We start from the raw sequence: 20,583 nt of genomic DNA, 5'->3' as shown, positions 1-20,583 counted from the left end.
TGAAACGAATTAAAAAATATTTTAGAGAAGTTAAAAAGTTATATAATATCGAAAACAGAAGCAAATCTCGGCAAGTGAAAATTTTAGTACCCTTGCAGAGGGTATTATAATTTCAGTCAAAAGTTTGCAACTCGGTGAAGGTGACATTTCCGACCCTATGAAGTATCGATATTCTTGATCAGCATCCACAGGAGAGTCGATCTAGCCATGTCCGTTCGTCCGACTGTCCGTCCGTTTCTACGCAAACTAGTCCCTCAGTTTTAAAACTATCTGCTTGAAACTTTCCCAAAAGTTGTCTTTCTCTTGCAGGTAATATATATTTTGGACCGAGCCGGATCGGGCGACTATATCATAAGCTCCCATAGAAACAATCAGAAACTTTGTTGTTTTTAATGGTCTTTTGGATTTGGTAATATTTAAATATTGGAATTACAGTTTAATTAAATTAAATTCGGACCACAATTTCATAAAGCTGCCATAGAAACGATGGCAAAATGCAATGCAAAATCGATTGTTTTTAGTAATATAGGCATAGAAATCGAAATGTAGTTGTTTTGTAATAACTGCAAGGGTATATAAACGATGGCTTGCCGAAGCTTGCTTCCTTTCTTGTTTTAAAAGTATTGTTGCAGGCAAAGACAATTGCTTCTCGCTTTCAATAATGAGCTCCTTTAGAATAGTAGAATATTTAGGTTCTAAAAGGATATTTCTTCCAAGACAATGTAATCTAAAAAACAAGAAAGGAAAGCTAACTTCGGGCGGAGCCGAAGTTGATATACCCTTGCAGAATACTCTGTAAATTATATTCTCCAAAATTATTCATATGATGCATTCTTAATACTCATAAAAAATCCTAACTTCCTAACTTTAAAAACACCAAAGTTATGACATTTCCAATCGTTCAGTTATATGGCAGCTATAGGATATAGTCGGCCGATCCTTATGAAATTCGGCATGTCGGATTGATTAGCCAAATATAAAACCCTTAGAAAATCCCAACATTCTAACTTTACAAACACCAAAGATATGGCATTTCCGATCAATCAGTTATATGGCAGCTATAGGATATAGTCGGCCGATCCCGGCCGTTCCGACATATATACTGCGTGCAAAGGAAAGAAGGGTGTGTGCAAAGTTTCAATTCGATAGCTTTAAAACTGAGAGACAAGTTTGCTTAGAAACAGACAGACGGACAGACAGACGGACAGACGGACATGGCTATATCAACTCAGGAGGTGATCCTGATCAAGAATGTCTCATCTCCGACCCTATAAAGTATATATATTCTTGATCAGGATCACCTCCTGAGTTGATATAGCCATGTCCGTCTGTCCGTCTGTCTGTTTCTACGCAAACTAGTCTCTCAGTTTTAAAGCTATCAAATTGAAACTTTGCATACACCCTTCTTTTATTATTATATTATTATATTATTATAATATTATTATATTATTATACCCTTGCAGAAGGTATTATAATTTTGGTCAAAAGTGTGCAACGCAGTGAAGGAGACATCACCGACCCTATAAAGTATATATATTCTTGATCAGGATCACATCCTGAGTTGATATAGCCATGTCCGTCTGTCCGTCTGTCTGTTTCTACGCAAACTAGTCTCTCAGTTTTAAAGCTATCAAATTGAAACTTTGCATACACCCTTCTTTCCTTTCCACGCAGTATATATGTCGGAACGGCCGGGATCGGCCGACTATATCCTATAGCTGCCATATAACTGATTGATCGGAAATGCCATCACTTTGGTGTTTGTAAAGTTAGGAATTTGGAATTTTCTATGAGTTTTATATTTGGCCAATCAATCTGACCGACCAAATTTCATAAGGATCGGCCGATTATATCCTATAGCTGCCATATAACTGAACAATTGGAAATGCCATAACTTTGGTGTTTTTAATGTTAGGAAGTTGGGATTTGTTATGAGTATTCAGAATGCATTATATGGAGAATATAATTTACAGAGTATTCTGCAAGGGCATATCAACTTCGGCTCCGCCCGAAGTTAGCTTTCCTTTCTTGTTTTGTCTAGGCCACTTTTGACTTGGCTGTCACCAAGTGAATAGTGTCTTGCCCCTGCTGCAGGGGCAGCATCCATACGCACGGCTCTGGAGCGTTGTTGAATCGGGACACATTCAAATGATGATAATAATAATAAAGTATAGCGCTTGTAGTATTGACTTATCACATTGCAGTTTTAACAGCCAGTTAAATCTAACTATCGGCGCTAATCCAAGTGGGTCGATGCCATTGACAAAACCGTTTAGAAATCAGTCCAATAATAACTATATAGTACAGGGATTTGAATGTATGTGATGATCGGCCAGGAAGACATAGCTAGCGATATTTGACCGTAGTTTGAAAAAGATGCCTAATGTATGCATCAGATTCTGCATAAAACAGCTTTGCATTGCTTTTTATACCCTTGCAGAGGGTATTATAATTTTGGTCAAAAGTGTGCAACGCAGTGAAGGAGACATTTCCGACCCTATAAAGTATATATATTCTTGATCAGGATCACCTCCTGAGTTGATATAGCCATGTCCGTCTGTCCGCCTGTCTGTCCGTCTGTCTGTCCGTCTGTCTGTTTCTACGCAAACTAGTCTCTCAGTTTTAAAGCTATCGAATTGAAACTTTGCACACACCCTTCTTTCCTTTGCACGCAGTATATATGTCGGAACGGCCGGGATCGGCCGACTATATCCTATAGCTGCCATATAACTGATTGATCGGAAATGCCATAACTTTGGTGTTTGTAAAGTTAGGAAGTTGGGATTTTCTATGGGTTTTATTTTTAGCCAATCAATCCGACCTACCAAACTTCATAAGGATCGGCCGACTATATCCTATAGCTGCCATATAACTGAACGGTTGGAAATGCCATAACTATGGTCTTTTTAAAGTTAGGAATTTGGGATTTTTTATGAGTGTTAAGAATGCATCATATTAATAATTTTGGAGAATATAATATACATAATATTCTGCAAGGGTATATCAACTTCGGCTCCGCCCGAAGTTAGCTTTCCTTTCTTGTTTATTCAAAAATTATAATATTTTGATATTTAAGAATCAAAGCAAGCTATAAAACAATCGTTCCTATGACAGCTATATGATAGAATCGTCCGATTATTATACCCGTTACTCGTAGAGTAAAAGGGTATATTGTATTCGTGCAAAAGTATGTAACAGCTAGAAGGAAGCGTTTCCGACCCTATAAAGTATATATATTCTTGATCAGGATCACTAGCCGAGTCGATCTAGCCATGTCCGTCTGTCCGTCTGTCTGTCCGTCTGTCCGTCTGTCTGTCCGTATGAACGCTGAGATCTCGGAAACTATAAAAGCTAGAAGATTGACATTTTGAATGTAGATTTTAGAAGTTCCTACGCAGCGCAAGTTTGTTTTAAACTGGTGCCCCCTTTAACGCCCACAATCGCTTAGATACGATTTTAAAAATTTAAATATTTCGGAAAAGTAAAAATGCAGTTTTATTGTATTTATCAATCGAAATGTAGAAGAAATTTTTCAAATCGGACCATTCGTTAAAAAGTTATGATCAAAGTTTCTATCTCCATCTCCCTCGCACTCCCTTTACCTGAGTAACGGGTATCTGATAGTCGGGGCACCCGACTATAACGTTCTCTCTTGTTTTTTTATGGAAACCATAATTTTGAAATTGCTTAAAATTATTATTTCTGTATAACAAATAATGATTTATAATATTGTTTCTCTTTGCATAATCTTTGCACGATTTTTAAATTGCTGACCTCCTTATACTTTTGCAGAGGGTTTTATAATTTTAGTTTGCAACGTAGTGAAGGAGACATTTATTTATATATTTTCAGTCCGTATCACCAGGAAAGTCGATCTAGCCATGTCCGTCTGTCCGTCCGTCTGTCCGTTTCTACGCAAACTAGTCCCTCAGTTTTAAAGCTATCTGCTTGAAACTTTCCCAAAAGTTGTCTTTCTATTGCAGGTAGACGACTATATCAAATAGCTCCCATAGGAACAATCGAAAAAAAATTTAAAAAAATTAAAACTTTGTTGTTTGTTGTTTATTGTTCTTTGAGATTTTGCAATATTTAAATATTTTGGAATTACGGTTTGATTTAAATGGAAATCGGACAATAATATCATAAAGCTGCCATAGAAAGGTTGGCCAAATGCTGCGCAAAATCGTCATAGCTTCATTGTTTTGAGTAATGTAGTCGTTTTGTAATAACTGCAAGGGTATATAAACTTCGGCTTGATTGCTTACCAATATTGTTTCATATCATTGAGAGATTGCAAAGCTACACCAAGAATTTTGTTTGGTTTTTTATACCCTTGCAGAGGGTATTATAATTTTGGTCAAAAGTGTGCAACGCAGTGAAGGAGATGCGACCCTTAAAGTAAATATATTCTTGATCAGGATCGCGTCCTGAGTTGATAAAAGCTTGTCCGTCTGTCTGTCTGTTTATACGCGAACTAGTCTGTCAGTTTTAAAGATATCGAATTGAAACGTTGCACACCCGGAACGGCCGGGATCGTTTTTTTTTTTTGCCGAACAAAACCCGGCCGGGATCGTCCGACTATATCCTATAGCTGCCATAAAACTGAACGATCGAAAATGCCATACCTTTGGTGCTTTTAAAGTTAGGAAGTTGGGAATTTCTGTTGGTTTTATTTATGGCCAATCAATCCGACCTAACAAATTTCATAAGGTTTGGGCGACTATATCCTATAGCTGCCATATAACTTTGGTGTTTTTAAATTTAGGAAGTTGGGATTTTTTATGAGTATTAGGAATGCATCATATGAATAATTTTGGAGAATATAATTTAAAGAATATTCTGCAAGGGTATATCAACTTCGGCTCCGCCCGAAGTTAACTTTCCTTTCTTTTTCACTTTAAGAAAACTTAAATTAATGATTATGAAAGTTGAATTTTTAAATTTTTTGGAGTGGAAGGGGATTTAACGGGTTCGGTTTTAATAAAGCTGCTGACTAAATTAATTTAAAACTGTATTTTAAAATTCATTTTCAGCTCCAATAATGGTAATGACGACGGCTCTCCAATGTCCAGTACTGATGTGGAATCTTTTAACGGCAAAATAGTTTACAATCTCGATGGCAGCGCCATTATTATCGACGCAGACAATGCCAATGGAAGTGGATCGGCGTCTGCCCAAAGTTTTTATGCCTTAACTTCGACTTCAAAAAAAATCTCAAAGGTCAAAGATCTTGGGCAGGAGGAAAAAGAAAAAGAGCGTCTGCATCAACATCATCAAGAGCAAAACGAGGAACAGGAGCAGGAACGAACTGATTTGGATGCTGGTCCTTGTGTCGAAGCCTTGAAAGGAGCATCCTACAAATTGAGTCCAAAAATTCATTCCTTTCGTGTGGTGTCCGCGCAAGATGCAAACTCAACCTGCCAGGATCAAATTAGAGCATTCAAAATCCAAAAACCAATTTTAATGTGTTTTATATGCAAGTTGTCCTTTGGCAACGTTAAGTCTTTTAGCTTGCATGCAAACACTGAACACAGACTCAACCTGGAAGAGCTCGATCAGCAGCTACTTAATCGCGAGTATTCCAGTGCCATTATTCAGCGAAATATGGATGAAAAGCCGCAGATATCATTTCTACAACCTTTGGATAATAATACCACCAGCGCTGCCACCGATGACGCCGAGAAGATTCAAATAACACCTGTTGGCATTGGCGCTAGTCTGTCTTCGTCTCCGCAGCCAGTTTTCAGCAATGAGTCTAAACTGGAACCCGAACAAAAGCAGGAGACTGAACAGGTCCGAGTCCTGGACCAGGGCCATGAGCAAGAGCTTGAAACTGATCAGGACACTAGTAGTAGTAAAATGGCAGCACCTAGTGCATATCTCCCATTATCATCGCCTAAAGTAGCAGTAAAATCCACTGTGAAACTTGGTTCCTTAAACTCAGCAACAGCAAAGACTAATAACCTATCAAAAGTATCCTCAACCAGTTCACCTACATCGGCATACGCATCCGGAGAGGTCTCATTGCCCAGTACTGATAATATAAGTATCAATAAGTTAACCAATTTTAACCAAGTAGTAGAGCCGCCATCCTCGTCTTCATCAGAAATCGAAATGAAAATAGGCTCTATGTCCGCATCACCCCAAACAAATGATTCGGATGTGCCCTGCCCAGATTTTTTGCAACTGCAGCATGGTGCGGCTGGCAGCATATACCCTGCTCAAGTTAGTTCCTTCCATGCATCTCTAGCAGCGCTGGCCGCCAATGAATCGAATGACGACCGGGTTAAACTGATCACAGAGTTCCTCCAGCAGCAACTTCAGCAACATCAGCAGCAGAGCTCACTATTTCCCAGCAAATGTCCTGATCATCCCGACCTCAATGGTGTGGACTGCAAAACCTGCGAGCTCCTCGACATCCAGCAGCAGTCAAAGTCGCCGTGTTTTTCGCATCAGCATCTCTCCCAGTCTTTGCCCCAGCTTCAAGTTCAGTCCCAGCCCCAACAGATCCCACATCGATCTCCTTGCGGCAACAGTGCTGGCCTTGCAATATCACCCAGTGCCTCATCGGTGGCCAGCGTGGGAAATGCGTCGAACGCCACTTCCAGCTTTACAATCGGCGCCTGTTCCGAGCACATCAATGGTCGACCCCAAGGAGTGGACTGTGCGCGGTAAGCAGTTACTTTGAGCACAGTATGAGTAGCATTTCAGGTTTCCGGCTAGATGGGGATGGGTATTTTTTTCGGTGGTTAATCAGACATAGGTCTTGCCCAAGGCGGTTTATTTGCTTGATTGGTGAAGGGTTGCCTGTCACAGAATGAGAATAGGACAGGGTGCAAAATATTGATCTGGTGGAAGGGGTTGCGATTACGTGTTGTACATACTGTCCTAATATGCGTAATTATTAAGGCTGCTTGAACTTTCGACTGGAACTGGAAACTTCATGCCACTGTCGAACAATAAGTCATTAGGGCAGCAACAGTAACGCCATAGATATATGAATTGTGCCCACAGGCCAAGCTCCTCACTGGCTGTTCATTTAAACGCAAATGACGATTGGGATTTGGTTGGAAACCACTCCAGTTAGTTAAATCCCACTGATTGCATTACGCTTGAATAATGAGGTTTGCTCCCAACTCCCAGTCGACAAGAAAAACCGCTTCCTAGTTTCTTTTAAAAAGATGAACAGCAGTAAACCATACATAAAAATTTGTGAACACATATTAGGAATGTGCAGAACAGCTAAGAATAAATGTAATTTAGTTTCAATTTTGAACATAATTATAAATTTGGTTGTTTTTCAGTATTATATAATATATTTATATTTTAAATATACATTTTTGAAATCGAAGTTTTCTCAAAATATCGAAAAAAGGAAATTGTTGCTGAAGGAAGACAGAGTGAAGAGTGCAAAAGTAACTGACAATTTCTGAAGTTAGTCTGCTTTCGAAAAGAAGAATATGAATTAAATAATATTTTTTAAAAATATAAATGTCATTATTACCTATAGAGCTTAAAGATATGTCTATTTGAATCTACATAAAGTAAAACTAAAAGAAAGCTAGCCTTGGCAAGCCGAATAAATAAATAAAATAAAAATATGCGAACAAAAAAAAACCATCTTGAGAGAGAATGGAGTTAACGAAAAGATTCTAAGCTTTGGTTAACTACGAATTGATCATTTTTGCCTGCGCATAAAATTCGATTGTGAATGATTTAAGTCCTTATATCTGAGCTATTAAAATGCACTAAAAAAGACATGCGGACATACATATTTTTATTATAATGATTAAAATTATATAGAGTCGGAAAATCTACTTCTCTGCGCTGAAAACAGTTGAACAAAATTATAATACTAGTAATGGTGTAAAAAGCCAGTACCTTTATGCTTTAATAAATGGGATACATTTTGTTAGTTTAATTTAATAGCGACGATCTATTCGAGGAGTTATTATTAATAAGTTCCATGGTAATTTTCGTCTCCGATCCCATGCTTATGTAATTTATATGCCTGTATCTTTAAATTAACAGTTTGTTGGGAAAGCTTTGTTATGTAGCTATGATCTGAAGGGAGAGTTTAATATGGCAGGAGGGTAACAATATGATGGCGGCTCAGCCAACAAAAATTAAACCAATTGCGCTGATTTCACTTAATAAATGTTACTGACAGTCTGTCCGGTCCCCAATTGTCACAATTTAATGGTGTCGCTGCGTCGAGGCAAGCTACTGTGGGTTCGGTATCATTAAAATTTTGCCCTGACTTTGTTTGGTCCGGTGACACACTAATGAATGTGGAAACGGTTTAAGGTGCCTTCCCCGCATTCTAAACTCGGTTGATATTTAAATTGATCAAGTACATAACATCTAGAAATAAATATTTGAAGTAAATAAATTGTAATCTAAATGAATTGAATCAGCACGACTTTCAAGGCTTTATGGATATTACTTCTTACAAATTTTTTTTACCTGCCGTTGTTTAACAAGGATTTTCTTATTACGTTTCTTGTTTTTTCTCCACAGATGTGAAATGCTTCTAAACTCAGCTCGATTAAATAGCGGCGTGCAAATGTCTACTCGCAACTCTTGCAAAACTCTTAAATGTCCGCAATGTAATTGGCATTATAAATACCAGGAGACACTGGAAATCCACATGCGGGAGAAGCATCCTGATGGGGAGAGTGCCTGTGGTTATTGCCTTGCAGGTACTTAGTCGGTTAACTATAGACCACAAAATAGAAATAAACAAAAATATTAATATTTTATTTAATATTTTAATTGTAGTTAAAAACAATTTTCGGGAATACGGTGTAAATTATAGTTCTAGTTTCTTTAAAGCTTCTAGAAATTTATTTATTTTTAATTTATATAACATAGACTTTTTGAAGTTATTGGGCAACTGCATGTCTTTAAGATTAAATTTATTGGGTACCGGCATTTTATTAAATCTATTAATAATTAACCAGTAACACTAGTCAAATGGATGAAGCCATGCCCGTCGAGTTATAGTTGGAGTTATATTTGTACAATGATTTTAATGTTTCAATTTTCTAATTATATTTGCGGTCATATTACACTGTGATATGCGAATTATTAAACTTCAAATGTATTTGCAAATACCGTTAATGACTATGCTACTTTACGAAAACGGAAACTATTCAAAGCAAATTTATTTTTTTACCGCCATAACATAATAGTATATTAAATATTGGTATACTTGAGTACAATCCTTAAATTAAATTTTGCAGCTATTTTATGATAGAGTAATATTATCTCGATTTATAGTCACGTACCTCCCTTTTTTCTTTTTATGAATTACACGTTAATATTTTAATATTCAGTGAAGCGTATATAATTGAGTTTGAGTATTTAAAAAAAAGTTTTGACATTGAAATCATCCTACAACAGTAATTTGATATCTAATTACTGTTCAAACTTATTTATAAACACGATTGGGTATATGTACATTTTACAAGCTTAAGGTAGAATTAAGTTTTAAAATAAATTGAAAAAGATCACTTTAAATATTGTGATCTTTTTATTCCCATTTTTTCTTGTGGCACAGGACAGCAGCATCCTCGGCTGGCTCGGGGGGAATCCTACTCCTGCGGTTATAAGCCGTACCGCTGTGAAATCTGTAACTACTCTACGACCACCAAGGGTAATCTTTCCATTCACATGCAGTCGGATAAGCATCTGAACAATATGCAGGAGCTTAATAGTTCCCAAAATATAGTAGCTGCTGCGGCTGCTGCCGCGGCGACTAGCAAATTGCTTCTGTCGAGCTCATCTCCAGCTCATCAAGGAGCTACTGCGGGCCCATCTAACAGTGGAACGGGCAGTGCCACCAGCGGCGCTGGGTGCGGCGGATCTAGCAACGTTGGCGGTAACGCGCCACTGGGCGGAAACGCAGCATCTGCGGGCACGGGAGTATGTAACTCCAATGCCAATGCTGGAAGTAGTGTCAGCAGCGCCAGCGTAAAGCCAAAGCCATCATTTCGCTGTGACATCTGCAGCTATGAGACCTCCGTAGCCCGCAACCTGCGCATTCACATGACTAGTGAGAAGCATACCCACAATATGGCTGTTCTACAGAACAACATCAAACACATCCAGGCTTTCAACTTTTTACAGCAACAAGGCGCTAGCGGTAGTGCTTCAGGACACAGCTCTGGGAGCTTCATGCCCGAGGTTGCGTTAGCTGATCTGGCTTATAACCAGGCTCTTATGATCCAGCTCCTTCACCAACAGCAACAACAACAGCAATCAGCTAATACCAAATTGTCACCCTCATCTTCACCTGTAAGCACTCCGGATCAGTTTTCCTTCTCCCCAAAGCCATTGAAGATTAGTCATGGAGCAGGAGTTGGCATCGGCTTGGGAATGCCAATGGGAATGAACCACGCCAATGATGTACCAGGAGATTTATCTGGCGATGCTCATCCACTGACGAAAACGGACAAGTGGCCCTCAGCGTTCTATAGTTGTCTAATCTGCGATTGCTTCAGTACAAACAACTTGGACGATCTCAACCAACATTTGCTAGTAGATCGATCACGGCAATCCTCCAGCGCCTCCAACGAAATAATGGTTATTCACAATAATAACTATATATGCCGGTTATGTAATTACAAAACGAATCTCAAGGCCAATTTCCAACTGCACAGCAAGACAGACAAGCATCTGCAGAAACTTAACTTTATCAACCACATCAGAGAGGGCGGCCTCCGCAATGAGTATAAGCTGCAGTATCAACAACAGCTGGCCGCAAATATGGTGCAACTAAAGTGCAACTGCTGCGACTTTCATACCAATTCTATTCAAAAGCTGTCGCTTCACACACAGCATATGCGACACGACACGATGCGTATGATATTCCAGCACCTCCTGTACATTGTTCAGCAAAGTCAAATGCACAAGAAGGCTCCGGGCACGGCCGAAGATGATCCTCAATTCTCCTGTCCGGATGAAGATCAGCAATTGCAATCGCAGTCGACTAAAAAACTGCTCCTCTGTCAGCTGTGCAACTTTACCGCTAAAAACCTGCATGAAATGGTTCTGCATGTGAAAGGTATGAGACACATGCAAGTCGAACAATTTATATGTTTGCAGCGTCGAAGTGAAAACCAAGAAATACCCGCACTAAACGAGGTATTTAAAGTGACGGAATGGATTTTGGACAACGAAGGTATGTTTTAATTATTTCTAATAGTTTTTGAGAACGATCTACCTGATAATTAAACAACAGCAGAATACTTTAAGCCACGTCTTACCTGCCACAGCTCCTAAAAGTGATCTGGTTTCGCAGCTTTTTGACTTAATTTCTATCTTTATAATCAAATTAATCGACTAGAATAATTTAAAATCAAAGTATATATTTTTTATTTTATACCCTTGCAGATGGTTTTTTAATTTCACTCAAAAGTTTGCAATGCAGTGAAGGAGACATTTCCGACCCTATAAAATATTATATATATATTCTTGATAAGCTTCACTAGTAAAGTCGATCTAGCCCTGTCCGTCTGTCCGTTCGTCCTCGTAAAGCTATATGGATGAGACTTTTCCAAAAGTCTTTTTCCTATTGCAGTCAACTGGCCGGATTGGACGACTATATCATATACATAGCTCCTATTGGAACGATCGGAAACATAAAAATAAAGAAAAAAAAACCTAACTTCGGCAAGCCAAATTTTTAAATATATATTATATAAATATATTTTAATATATTAAGATTGAAAGCTGTACGGGATACTGAATTCAAAGGGTGGATTCGAAGTGACACTAAAACGCTTGGGTGCAAAAGAAAATTAAATTCGAATAATTCTTCGAAAAAAATCAATATTTATCAAATTTTATAAATTTAAGGCAGCTAGAATAAGTTCCCCGATCAGCAAGATTTTTTAATATACTCAAAAATAATTTAATAAAATATAATTTGCAAAGTTTAAACCCAATAACTTTTGCAATAGCGAATAAACCGCATAGAACTGTACGTCCACAATGGCAGAACAGTTTTCACAAATTTTCATCGAAAAAAATAAATAAATGAGCCGTTCTCAGCATAACTCGTTACTGGATCATCAGAAACAAGAAATGAAAGCTAACTTCGGGCGGAGCCGAAGTTGATATACCCTTGCAGAATACTCTGTAAATTATATTCTCCAAAATTATTCATATGATGCATTCTTAATACTCATCAAAAATCCCAACTTCCTAACTTTAAAAACACCAAAGTTATGGCATTTCCAATCGTTCAGTTATATGGCAGCTATAGAATATAGTCGGCCGATCCTTATGAAATTTGATAGGTCGGATTGATTGGCCAAAAATAAAGCCCATAGAAAATCCCAACTTCCTAACTTAACAAACACCAAAGTTATGACATTTCCGATTAATCAGTTATATGGCAGCTAAAGGATATAGTCGGCCGATCCTTATGAAATTTGGTAGGTCGGATTGATTGACCAAATATAAAACCCATAGGAAATCCCAGCTTCCTAACTTTACAAACACCAAAGTTATGTTATTTCCGATCAATCAGTTATATGGCAGCTATAGGATATAGTCAGCCGATCCCGGCCGTTCCGACATATATACTGCGTGCAAAGGAAAGAAGGGTGTGTGCAAAGTTTGAACTCGATAGCTTTAACACTGAGAGACTAGTTTGCGTAGAAACAGACAGACGGACAGACAGACGGACAGACGGACAGACGGACGGACGGACAGACGGACAGACGGACAGACGAACATGGCTATATCAACTCAGGAAATGATCCTGATCAAGAATATATATACTTTATATGGTCGGAGATGTCTCCTTCACTGCGTTGCACACTTTTGACCAAAATTATAATACCCTCTGCAAGGGTATAAAAATTAAAAAAAAAACAAGAAAGGAAAGCTAACTTCGGGCGGAGCCGAAGTTGATATACCCTTGCAGAATACTCTGTAAATTATATTCTCCAAAATTATTCATATGATGCATTCTTAATACTCATAAAAAATCCCAACTTCCTATTTTTAAAAACACCAAAGTTATGGCATTTCCAATCGTTCAGTTATATGGCAGCTATAAGATATAGTCGGCCGATCCTTATGAAATTTGGTATGTCGGATTGATTGGCCAAAAATAAAACCCATAGAAAATCCCAACTTCTTAACTTTACAAACACCAAAGTTATGGCTTTTCCGATCGTTCAGTTATATGGCAGCTATATGATATAGTCGCCCGATCCGGCTCGTTCCGACTTATATACTACCTGCAATAGAAAGACAGCTTTTGGGAAAGTTTTGAGCAGATAGCTTTAAAACTGAGGGACTAGTTTGCGTAGAAACGGACGGACAGACGGACAGACTGACAGACGGACGGACAGACGGACATGGCTAGATCGACTCTCCTGGTGATGCTGATCAAGAATATATATACTTTATAGGGTCGGAAATGTCTCCTTCACCGCGTTGCAAACTTTTGACTGAAATTATAATACCCTCTGCAAGGGTATAAAAACACCAAAGTTATGGCTTTTCCGATCGTTCAGTTATATGGCAGCTATATGATATAGTCGCCCGATCCGGCTCGTTCCGACTTATATACTACCTGCAATAGAAAGACAACTTTTGGGAAAGTTTCGAGCAGATAGCTTTAAAACTGAGGGACTAGTTTGCGTAGAAACGGACGGACAGACGGACAGACGGACGGACAGACGGACATGGCTAGATCGACTCTCCTGGTGATGCTGATCAAGAATATATATAGTTTATAGGGTCGGAAATGTCTCCTTCACTGCGTTGCAAACTTTTGACTGAAATTATAATACCCTCTGCAAGGGTATAACAAGAAAGGAAAGCTAACTTCGGGCGGAGCCGAAGTTGAAATACCCTTGCAGAATATTCTGCAAATTATATTCTCCAAAATTATTCATATGATGCATTCTTAATACTCATAAAAAATCCCACCTTCCTAACTTTAAAAACACCAAAGTTATGGCGTTTCCAATCGTTCAGTTATGTATATGGCAGCTACAGGATATAGTCGGCCGATCCATATGAAATTTGGTAGGTCGGATTAATTGGCCAAAAATAAAACCCATAGGAAATTCCAACTTTCTAACTTTACAAAAACACCAAAGTTATTTAATTTCCGATCAATCAGTTATATGGCAGCTATATGATATAGTCGGCCGATCCTTATGAAATTTGATATGTCGGATTGATTGGGCAAAAATAAAACCCATAGAAAATCCCAACTTTCTAACTTAACAAACACCAAAGTTATGGCATTTCGGATCAATCAGTTATATGGCAGCTATAAGATATAGTCGGCCGATCCTTATGAAATTTGGTAGGTCGGAATAATTGGCCAAATATAAAACCCATAGAAAGTCCCAACTTCCTAACTTAACAAAAAGCAGAGTTATGCCATTTCCGATCAATCAGTTATATGTCAGCTATAGGATATAGTCGGCCGATCCCGGCCGTTCCGACTTATATACTGCGTGCAAAGAAAAGAAGGGTGTGTGCAAAGTTTGAATTCGATATCTTTAAAACTGAGAGACTAGTTCGCGTAGAAACAGACAGACTATATCAACTCAGGAGGTGATCCTGATCAAGAATATATATACTTTATAGGGTCGGAGATGTCTCCTTCACTGCGTTGCACACTTTTGACCAAAATTATAATACCCTCTGCAAGGGTATAACAAGTGAGAACGCTATAGTCGAGTGCCTTGACTATTAGATACCCGTTACTCAGTTAAAATTATCAATTTGAATTCGGCAATCTCTTAGAGCTGGCAGCTTTACAGCACGAGCATCAGCACCAGCGCTGTTTTAGCGCAGGCAGCTTTTGTCCTTTGAGTGCAATGCTTACATACATACACACATACGCCATTGTTTGACTCAGACCTCCAATTTGGCTAACTTGATTTGATTTGCATAGTTCTTGGGATATATGTAGTTCGGTATTGACAAATGAAAACCATCGCAATTTCCTTTAATAGAAATCCTTATCGAGAATTAACATTGACTCTGTTGAGCACCTTGGCCACCTGTTCCAAAGTTAGATGTTAGATGGCGCTATGAAAGGCGGAAAGGTAGGCGCTAGGCGCGTTTAATGGGTTTTTGGGCGTTAGAGTGGGCGTGGCAAACTTTTGTTTGGCCAATCGATAGGTATTGACAAAACAAATACATATCAAAACAAGAGAGAACGCTATAGTCGGGTGCCCCGACTATCAGATACCCGTTACTCAGGTAAAGGGAGTGCGAGGGAGATGGAGATAGAAACTTTGATCACGCATAACTTTTTAGCGAATGGTCCGATTTGAAAAATACATTTCGAGAGGTATTGATAAACACAATAAAAGTGCATTTTTACTTTTCCGAAATATTTAAATTTTTAAAATCGTATATAAGCGATTGTGGGCGTTAAAGGGGGCGTGGCACCTTTTTGAAACAAACTTGCGCTGCGTAGGAACTCATAAAATCTACATGCAAAATGCCAATCTTCTAGCTTTTATAGTTTCCGAGATCTCAGCGTTCATACGGACAGACAGACAGACAGACAGACGGACAGACAGACGGACAGACGGAGAGACGGACAGACGGACATGGCTAGATCGACTCGGCTAGTGATCCTGAACAAGAATATATATACTTTATAGGGTCGGAAACGCTTCCTTCTAGCTGTTACATACTTTTGCACGAATACAATATACCCTTTTACTCTACGAGTAACGGGCATAATTATTTATTAGTTAAGATGTTTCTAGAGGTAACTACGTTGAGTTTTTTTTTATACCCTTGCAGAGGGTATTATAATTTTGGTCAGAAGTTTGTAACGCAGTGAAGGAGACGTTTTCGACCCTATAAAGTATATATATTCTTGATCAGGATCAATAGGGGAGTCGATATAGCCATGTCCGTCTGTCCCCCTGTTTCAATACCGTTTGCGAGCTCAGTTTAAAAGCTAGCGATCTGAAACTTTCACAGTCGTCCTAAAACATGTGTACGGAATTCAAGTTTGAAAACCGCCCCGATCGGATGTCTATATCCTATAGCTCCCATAGGAACAATCGGATATAACTTGCAAGAATGGAAGATATTTCGCGCAGTGTAAAAGCTATTAACATAAATCTTTTCAAATCTTATTTTTTTATGCATACCTTGATCAGGGTAAAAGCGCTTGGCGATCGGACGTCTATATCATATAGCTCCCATAGGAACAATAGGGTAAAATCAGTTAAAATTTAATGATTTTTAAGATATTTCGCGCAGTATATAAGCTATTGACATGAATCTTTCCAAATCGTATTTTTTTATGCATACCTTAATTAGGGTAAAAGCGCGTGACGATCGGACGTTTATATCCTATAGCTCCCATAGGAACAATAGGGTGAAATCGGTCCAAATTTGATGATTTTCAGAATTTTTCGCGCAGTGTGTAAGCTACTGACATATATTTTTACAAGTCTTATTTATTTACGCATATCTTGATTAGGGTAAAAGCGCTTGCCGTTCGGACGTCTATATCTTATAGCTTCCGAAGGAAAAATTGTTAAAGGCTGCGAAAGTATCCCCTTTTTCCTATTTATACCCGTTACTCGTAGAGTAAAAGGGTATATTGTATTCGTGCAAAAGTATGTAACAGCTAGAAGGAAGCGTTTCCGACCCAATAAAGTATATATATTCTTGATCAGGGTCACTAGCCGAGTCGATATAGCCATGTCTGTCTGTCTGTCCGTATGAACGCTGAGATCTCGGAAACTATAAAAGCTAGAAGATTGGCATTTTGCATGCAGATTCTAGGAGTTCCTACGCAGCGCAAGTTTGTTTCAAAAAGGTGCCACGGCAAAGTCTGCAAGGGTATTAAAACTTCGGCTTGCCGAAGTTAGCTGCCGTCCTCGTTTTTATCGACTCGGTCAAGCCTTATGAATGTCGAGATCTCGGATACGAGTTGGATATTTGGGAGTCTAGATATGCTTACGCAGTGCAAGTTCCTTTTAAAATGTTCAAACTTAAAATTCTGCAGAGACATGGTAGAGAATTTATAGTTATGAAATTGGATGACAGACTAACAGGTATTTAATAGTCATGGCACAAGTGCCGTAAAATTGTGTAAAACCTTTGAAACTTATATTTTAAAGACAAGTAATTTTGCCAACAAAAAAACCGACAATAATTAATCGATCCGGCCAAACCGGCATTCTTTTGTTGTTTTGAACATAATGGCATAATTCAAGACAACCAATATCTGAATATATCCCATAAGTATATGCTTGAATTAGTCAAAGTTTTAATAAGACAATTGAAAATATCTCTTAAAAAATTTTTAACAAAGATTGTAAATGTTTTTTACAGTTTTTAACTTTTCTTTTTTTACCTGAATAGTTTTTCTTTAGTTCTTAGGGTATTATAATTTCAGTTAAAAGTATATAGTTAATATAGCCAAAGAAAAGATGGAACAATTTTGTAAACAAAAACAACGAAGCTAGTTTGATTTACTGATAGAATTCATAATTTGTGTAACAGCTGCAATGGTATATAAGTAAAAAAAAACGTATAACCACTTAATTAATTAGCAATTTTTTAATATTAATCATTTTTAATAATTATTCACGATATTCAATATGCAACATTTCAATGTCTAAATGTTTAAAGTTGTATAAACGATTTACTTTTTAAAAAGTTTCTAAACCGGTTTAGCTACTAATACGTCAAATACGTCAGAAGTCATTTTTGTTAGTATACGTTAAGAGTACCAAAACTAAATACTCCATTTGCCCAAGCCATTCGTTTAACTTTTTTGATGACAATGCTAGTTAAATAAACTTCAATTCAGAGTGGTCTAAATGCAGGTCATAAAAAGCTTAAATTATAAACATATAATTTTTCTTGGCAATAATCTATTAAAAATAGACTTAATTGCCTAATCTTCTGGCACGGTTACAATTTTGTACCTTTCAAAATGTACAAGATTAGAATAAAAAAAAGGAATATATGAAACATATACACACATAACTCGCATAAACACAAACGCTCATACTCATGCTCATGATTTTCAAAAAAAATACCCCTGCCACAAACCATAACCATATTGCATTGTATAATACGGTTCGTTCGTTCGTAACTCATCATTAAGCGCTGATTTCAGTTCAATTTCTTCTGCCTCGCTCTTCGATTATTATCGTCTTCGCCTTGGCCTCGTCCTCGTACGCATCCTCACGTTTGGAATCATCGTCGCGTTTACGTAAATTCTTTTTCGCCTTGGCTCTCGTCTTCGCCCTCTCTTTTCCTTTAGCGACTTATATGCGCTCTGAGATTTATACGCTGACGCTGACCCTTAAGGAAATTATTACAAATTACTTAAGAATGCAAAAACGATTATGTGTATCCATCGAATTTGCAATTAGTGACGTGCACACTTTGCTCCACACCAGTCTCAGCCCCAGACTGAGCCAGCAGCTCAGGCTCAGGCTAGTCTTTTCTTTACTTCGATGCCCACAATCCAAAAGGCCAAACAAATTCACTCCACTCCGCAGTGTGAGATTCCCATATCAGATGCGCGGCGTCGTGCAGGGCCGAACCGCAGGCATAGCACCTAACCACAGAGCACCGAACAGTAAGACCGAAGCTCGCAGAGACACAACAAACAGTCGCCGCTCCACCACCACTTCATACGGCAATACGGCATTACGGCAACACACATAGCAGGACCAGCACACAGCACACAGCACCTCATCAATTTGAAGCCAGGTCAGATTCGCCCTTGCCCTTACTCTTACCCTGGCCATCATCTGCGTACCTGCGCCCACTCCTTTTAAGATGTTGATAATTGCACATGCTGCTCTGCACCAATGTAGGGTGTCTCGGGTCTATATGCAAAAATGAAATACTTGCGAGTGTAGACAATGAGGACCAAACGATTTTTGCCGTCTGTGAGTGAAGAGGCTTGTGCCTGCGGATTCGAAAAGCTGTTCTCTCCGGGATCTGTGCTGATAATTCCCCTCCTGACGTTTGAACTTTGTTTACTCTGTCGAATGTTGGATTCCCATCGTTCTTTGTTGATTAGAAAATGCTTAGTTAAATTTTCAGCGTTTGGGTTAAAATAAATTGGACCTGGGGAGACCTGTGGAGCAAAACGCACTTATGTTTAAATTATTAATAATCCACAAAATAATTTCAATACTTTATCATACATTTAAAATGTTATCAATTTATAAGACTAAACATAGATTTTGCCATTGGTGATGCCTACTTTTTGGTGCATTTACATGATGAGACAATGGAGAATTAGTGCTGCCTTAAAAATAAAATATAACAATTTTGGGGTTCAAATTGAAGACAACTCAGGGCAACCCGAATTGGTCCGAACGCGATGATTTTTTGGAAGTTTTCAGGAATTTAAATTTAAAATTTACATGAATCAAGTTATCATAGAAACTTTTGAAGTTTAAAGTTTTTCTTATCCGTAAATTTGCCGTTATATATCCGTTAACTTTCCCTAAAAAAACAAAGTTGGCGGTCATTTTTATACCCTTGCAGAGGGTATTATAATTTAGGTCAGAAGTTTGTAACCCAGTGAAGGAGACGTTTCCGACCCCATAAAGTGTATATATTCTTAATCAGGATCAATAGGGGAGGCTATTTAGCCATGTTCGTCGGTCCGTCTGTCCGTTCGTCCGTCTGTCCGTCTGTTTCAATACTATTTGCGAGCTCAGTTTAAAAGCTAGCGATCTGACACTTTCACAGTCGTCCTAAAACACGTGTACGCAGATCAAGTTTGAACGATCGGACGGCTATATTCTATAGCTCCCATAAGAACAAAAGTTGAAATCGGCTAAAATTTGATGTTTTTCAGGATATTTCGCGCAGTATATAAGCTATTGAAAAATCGCATTTTTTATGATCAGGGTAAAATAGCGTACCGATCAGACATTTATATCCTAAAGCTCCCACAGGAATAATAGGGTGAAATCTGTCCAAAATTGATGTTTTTCAGGATATTTCGGGCAGTGTATAAGCTATTGACATACATTTTTCCAAGTCTTATTTATTTACGCATACCTTAATCAGGGTAAAAATGCTTGCCTATCGGACGTCTATATCTTACAGCTTCCATAGGAATAATTGTTAAATGCTGTGAAAATATCCCTTTATATCTATTTTTATATGTCTGCAAGGGTATTAAAACTTCGGCTTGCCGAAGTTAGCTTCCGTCCTCGTTTTTATCGAAATTCTGAAGAAGCTTTAAGCTTTTTAATAGTTTGGAAACTCTACTGTAGCCTTCTTTGGTATATTTATACCATTGCAAAGGGTCTTATAATTTCAGTCATTTTGCAACGCAGTGAACAAGACATTTCAGACCCTATAAAGTATATATATCCTTGATTAGCATCACCAGGTGAGTCGATCTAGCCGTCAGTTTTTACGCAAACTAGTCCCTCAGTATTAATGCTATCTGCTTGAAACTTTCCCAAAAGTTGTCTTTACCATAGGAACAATCTTTTTTAAATTTTAACTGTATAGGCATAGGAATCGAAATGTATTCGATTTGTTATAACTGCAAGGGTATATAAACTTGGGCTTGCC

At 38.1% G+C, this 20,583-nt stretch overlaps 1 protein-coding gene across 4 annotated transcripts in view; it reads left to right on the top strand.

The window, feature by feature from the left end:
- Positions 1 to 20,583, top strand: part of LOC108039193 (zinc finger protein 2) — a 68,063-nt gene that overhangs the window by 34,626 nt on the left and 12,854 nt on the right. For all 4 annotated transcript variants that reach the window (XM_044460628.1, XM_044460626.1, XM_044460627.1 and 1 more), the window contains 3 exons: positions 5,034 to 6,671; positions 8,521 to 8,702; positions 9,563 to 11,185. In XM_044460628.1, coding sequence (XP_044316563.1) covers positions 5,065 to 6,671; positions 8,521 to 8,702; positions 9,563 to 11,185 — 3,412 coding nt within the window. In that variant the 5' untranslated portion in view covers positions 5,034 to 5,064. The remainder of the gene's footprint in view (positions 1 to 5,033; positions 6,672 to 8,520; positions 8,703 to 9,562; positions 11,186 to 20,583) is intronic.

Source organism: Drosophila rhopaloa, unplaced genomic scaffold (assembly GCF_018152115.1).
Source record: "Drosophila rhopaloa isolate 14029-0021.01 unplaced genomic scaffold, ASM1815211v1 contig_203, whole genome shotgun sequence".
In the NCBI taxonomy this organism is placed as follows: domain Eukaryota; kingdom Metazoa; phylum Arthropoda; class Insecta; order Diptera; family Drosophilidae; genus Drosophila; species Drosophila rhopaloa.
Note: the sequence above shows the minus strand (reverse complement) of the source record. Positions and strands in the feature narration are given on the sequence as shown.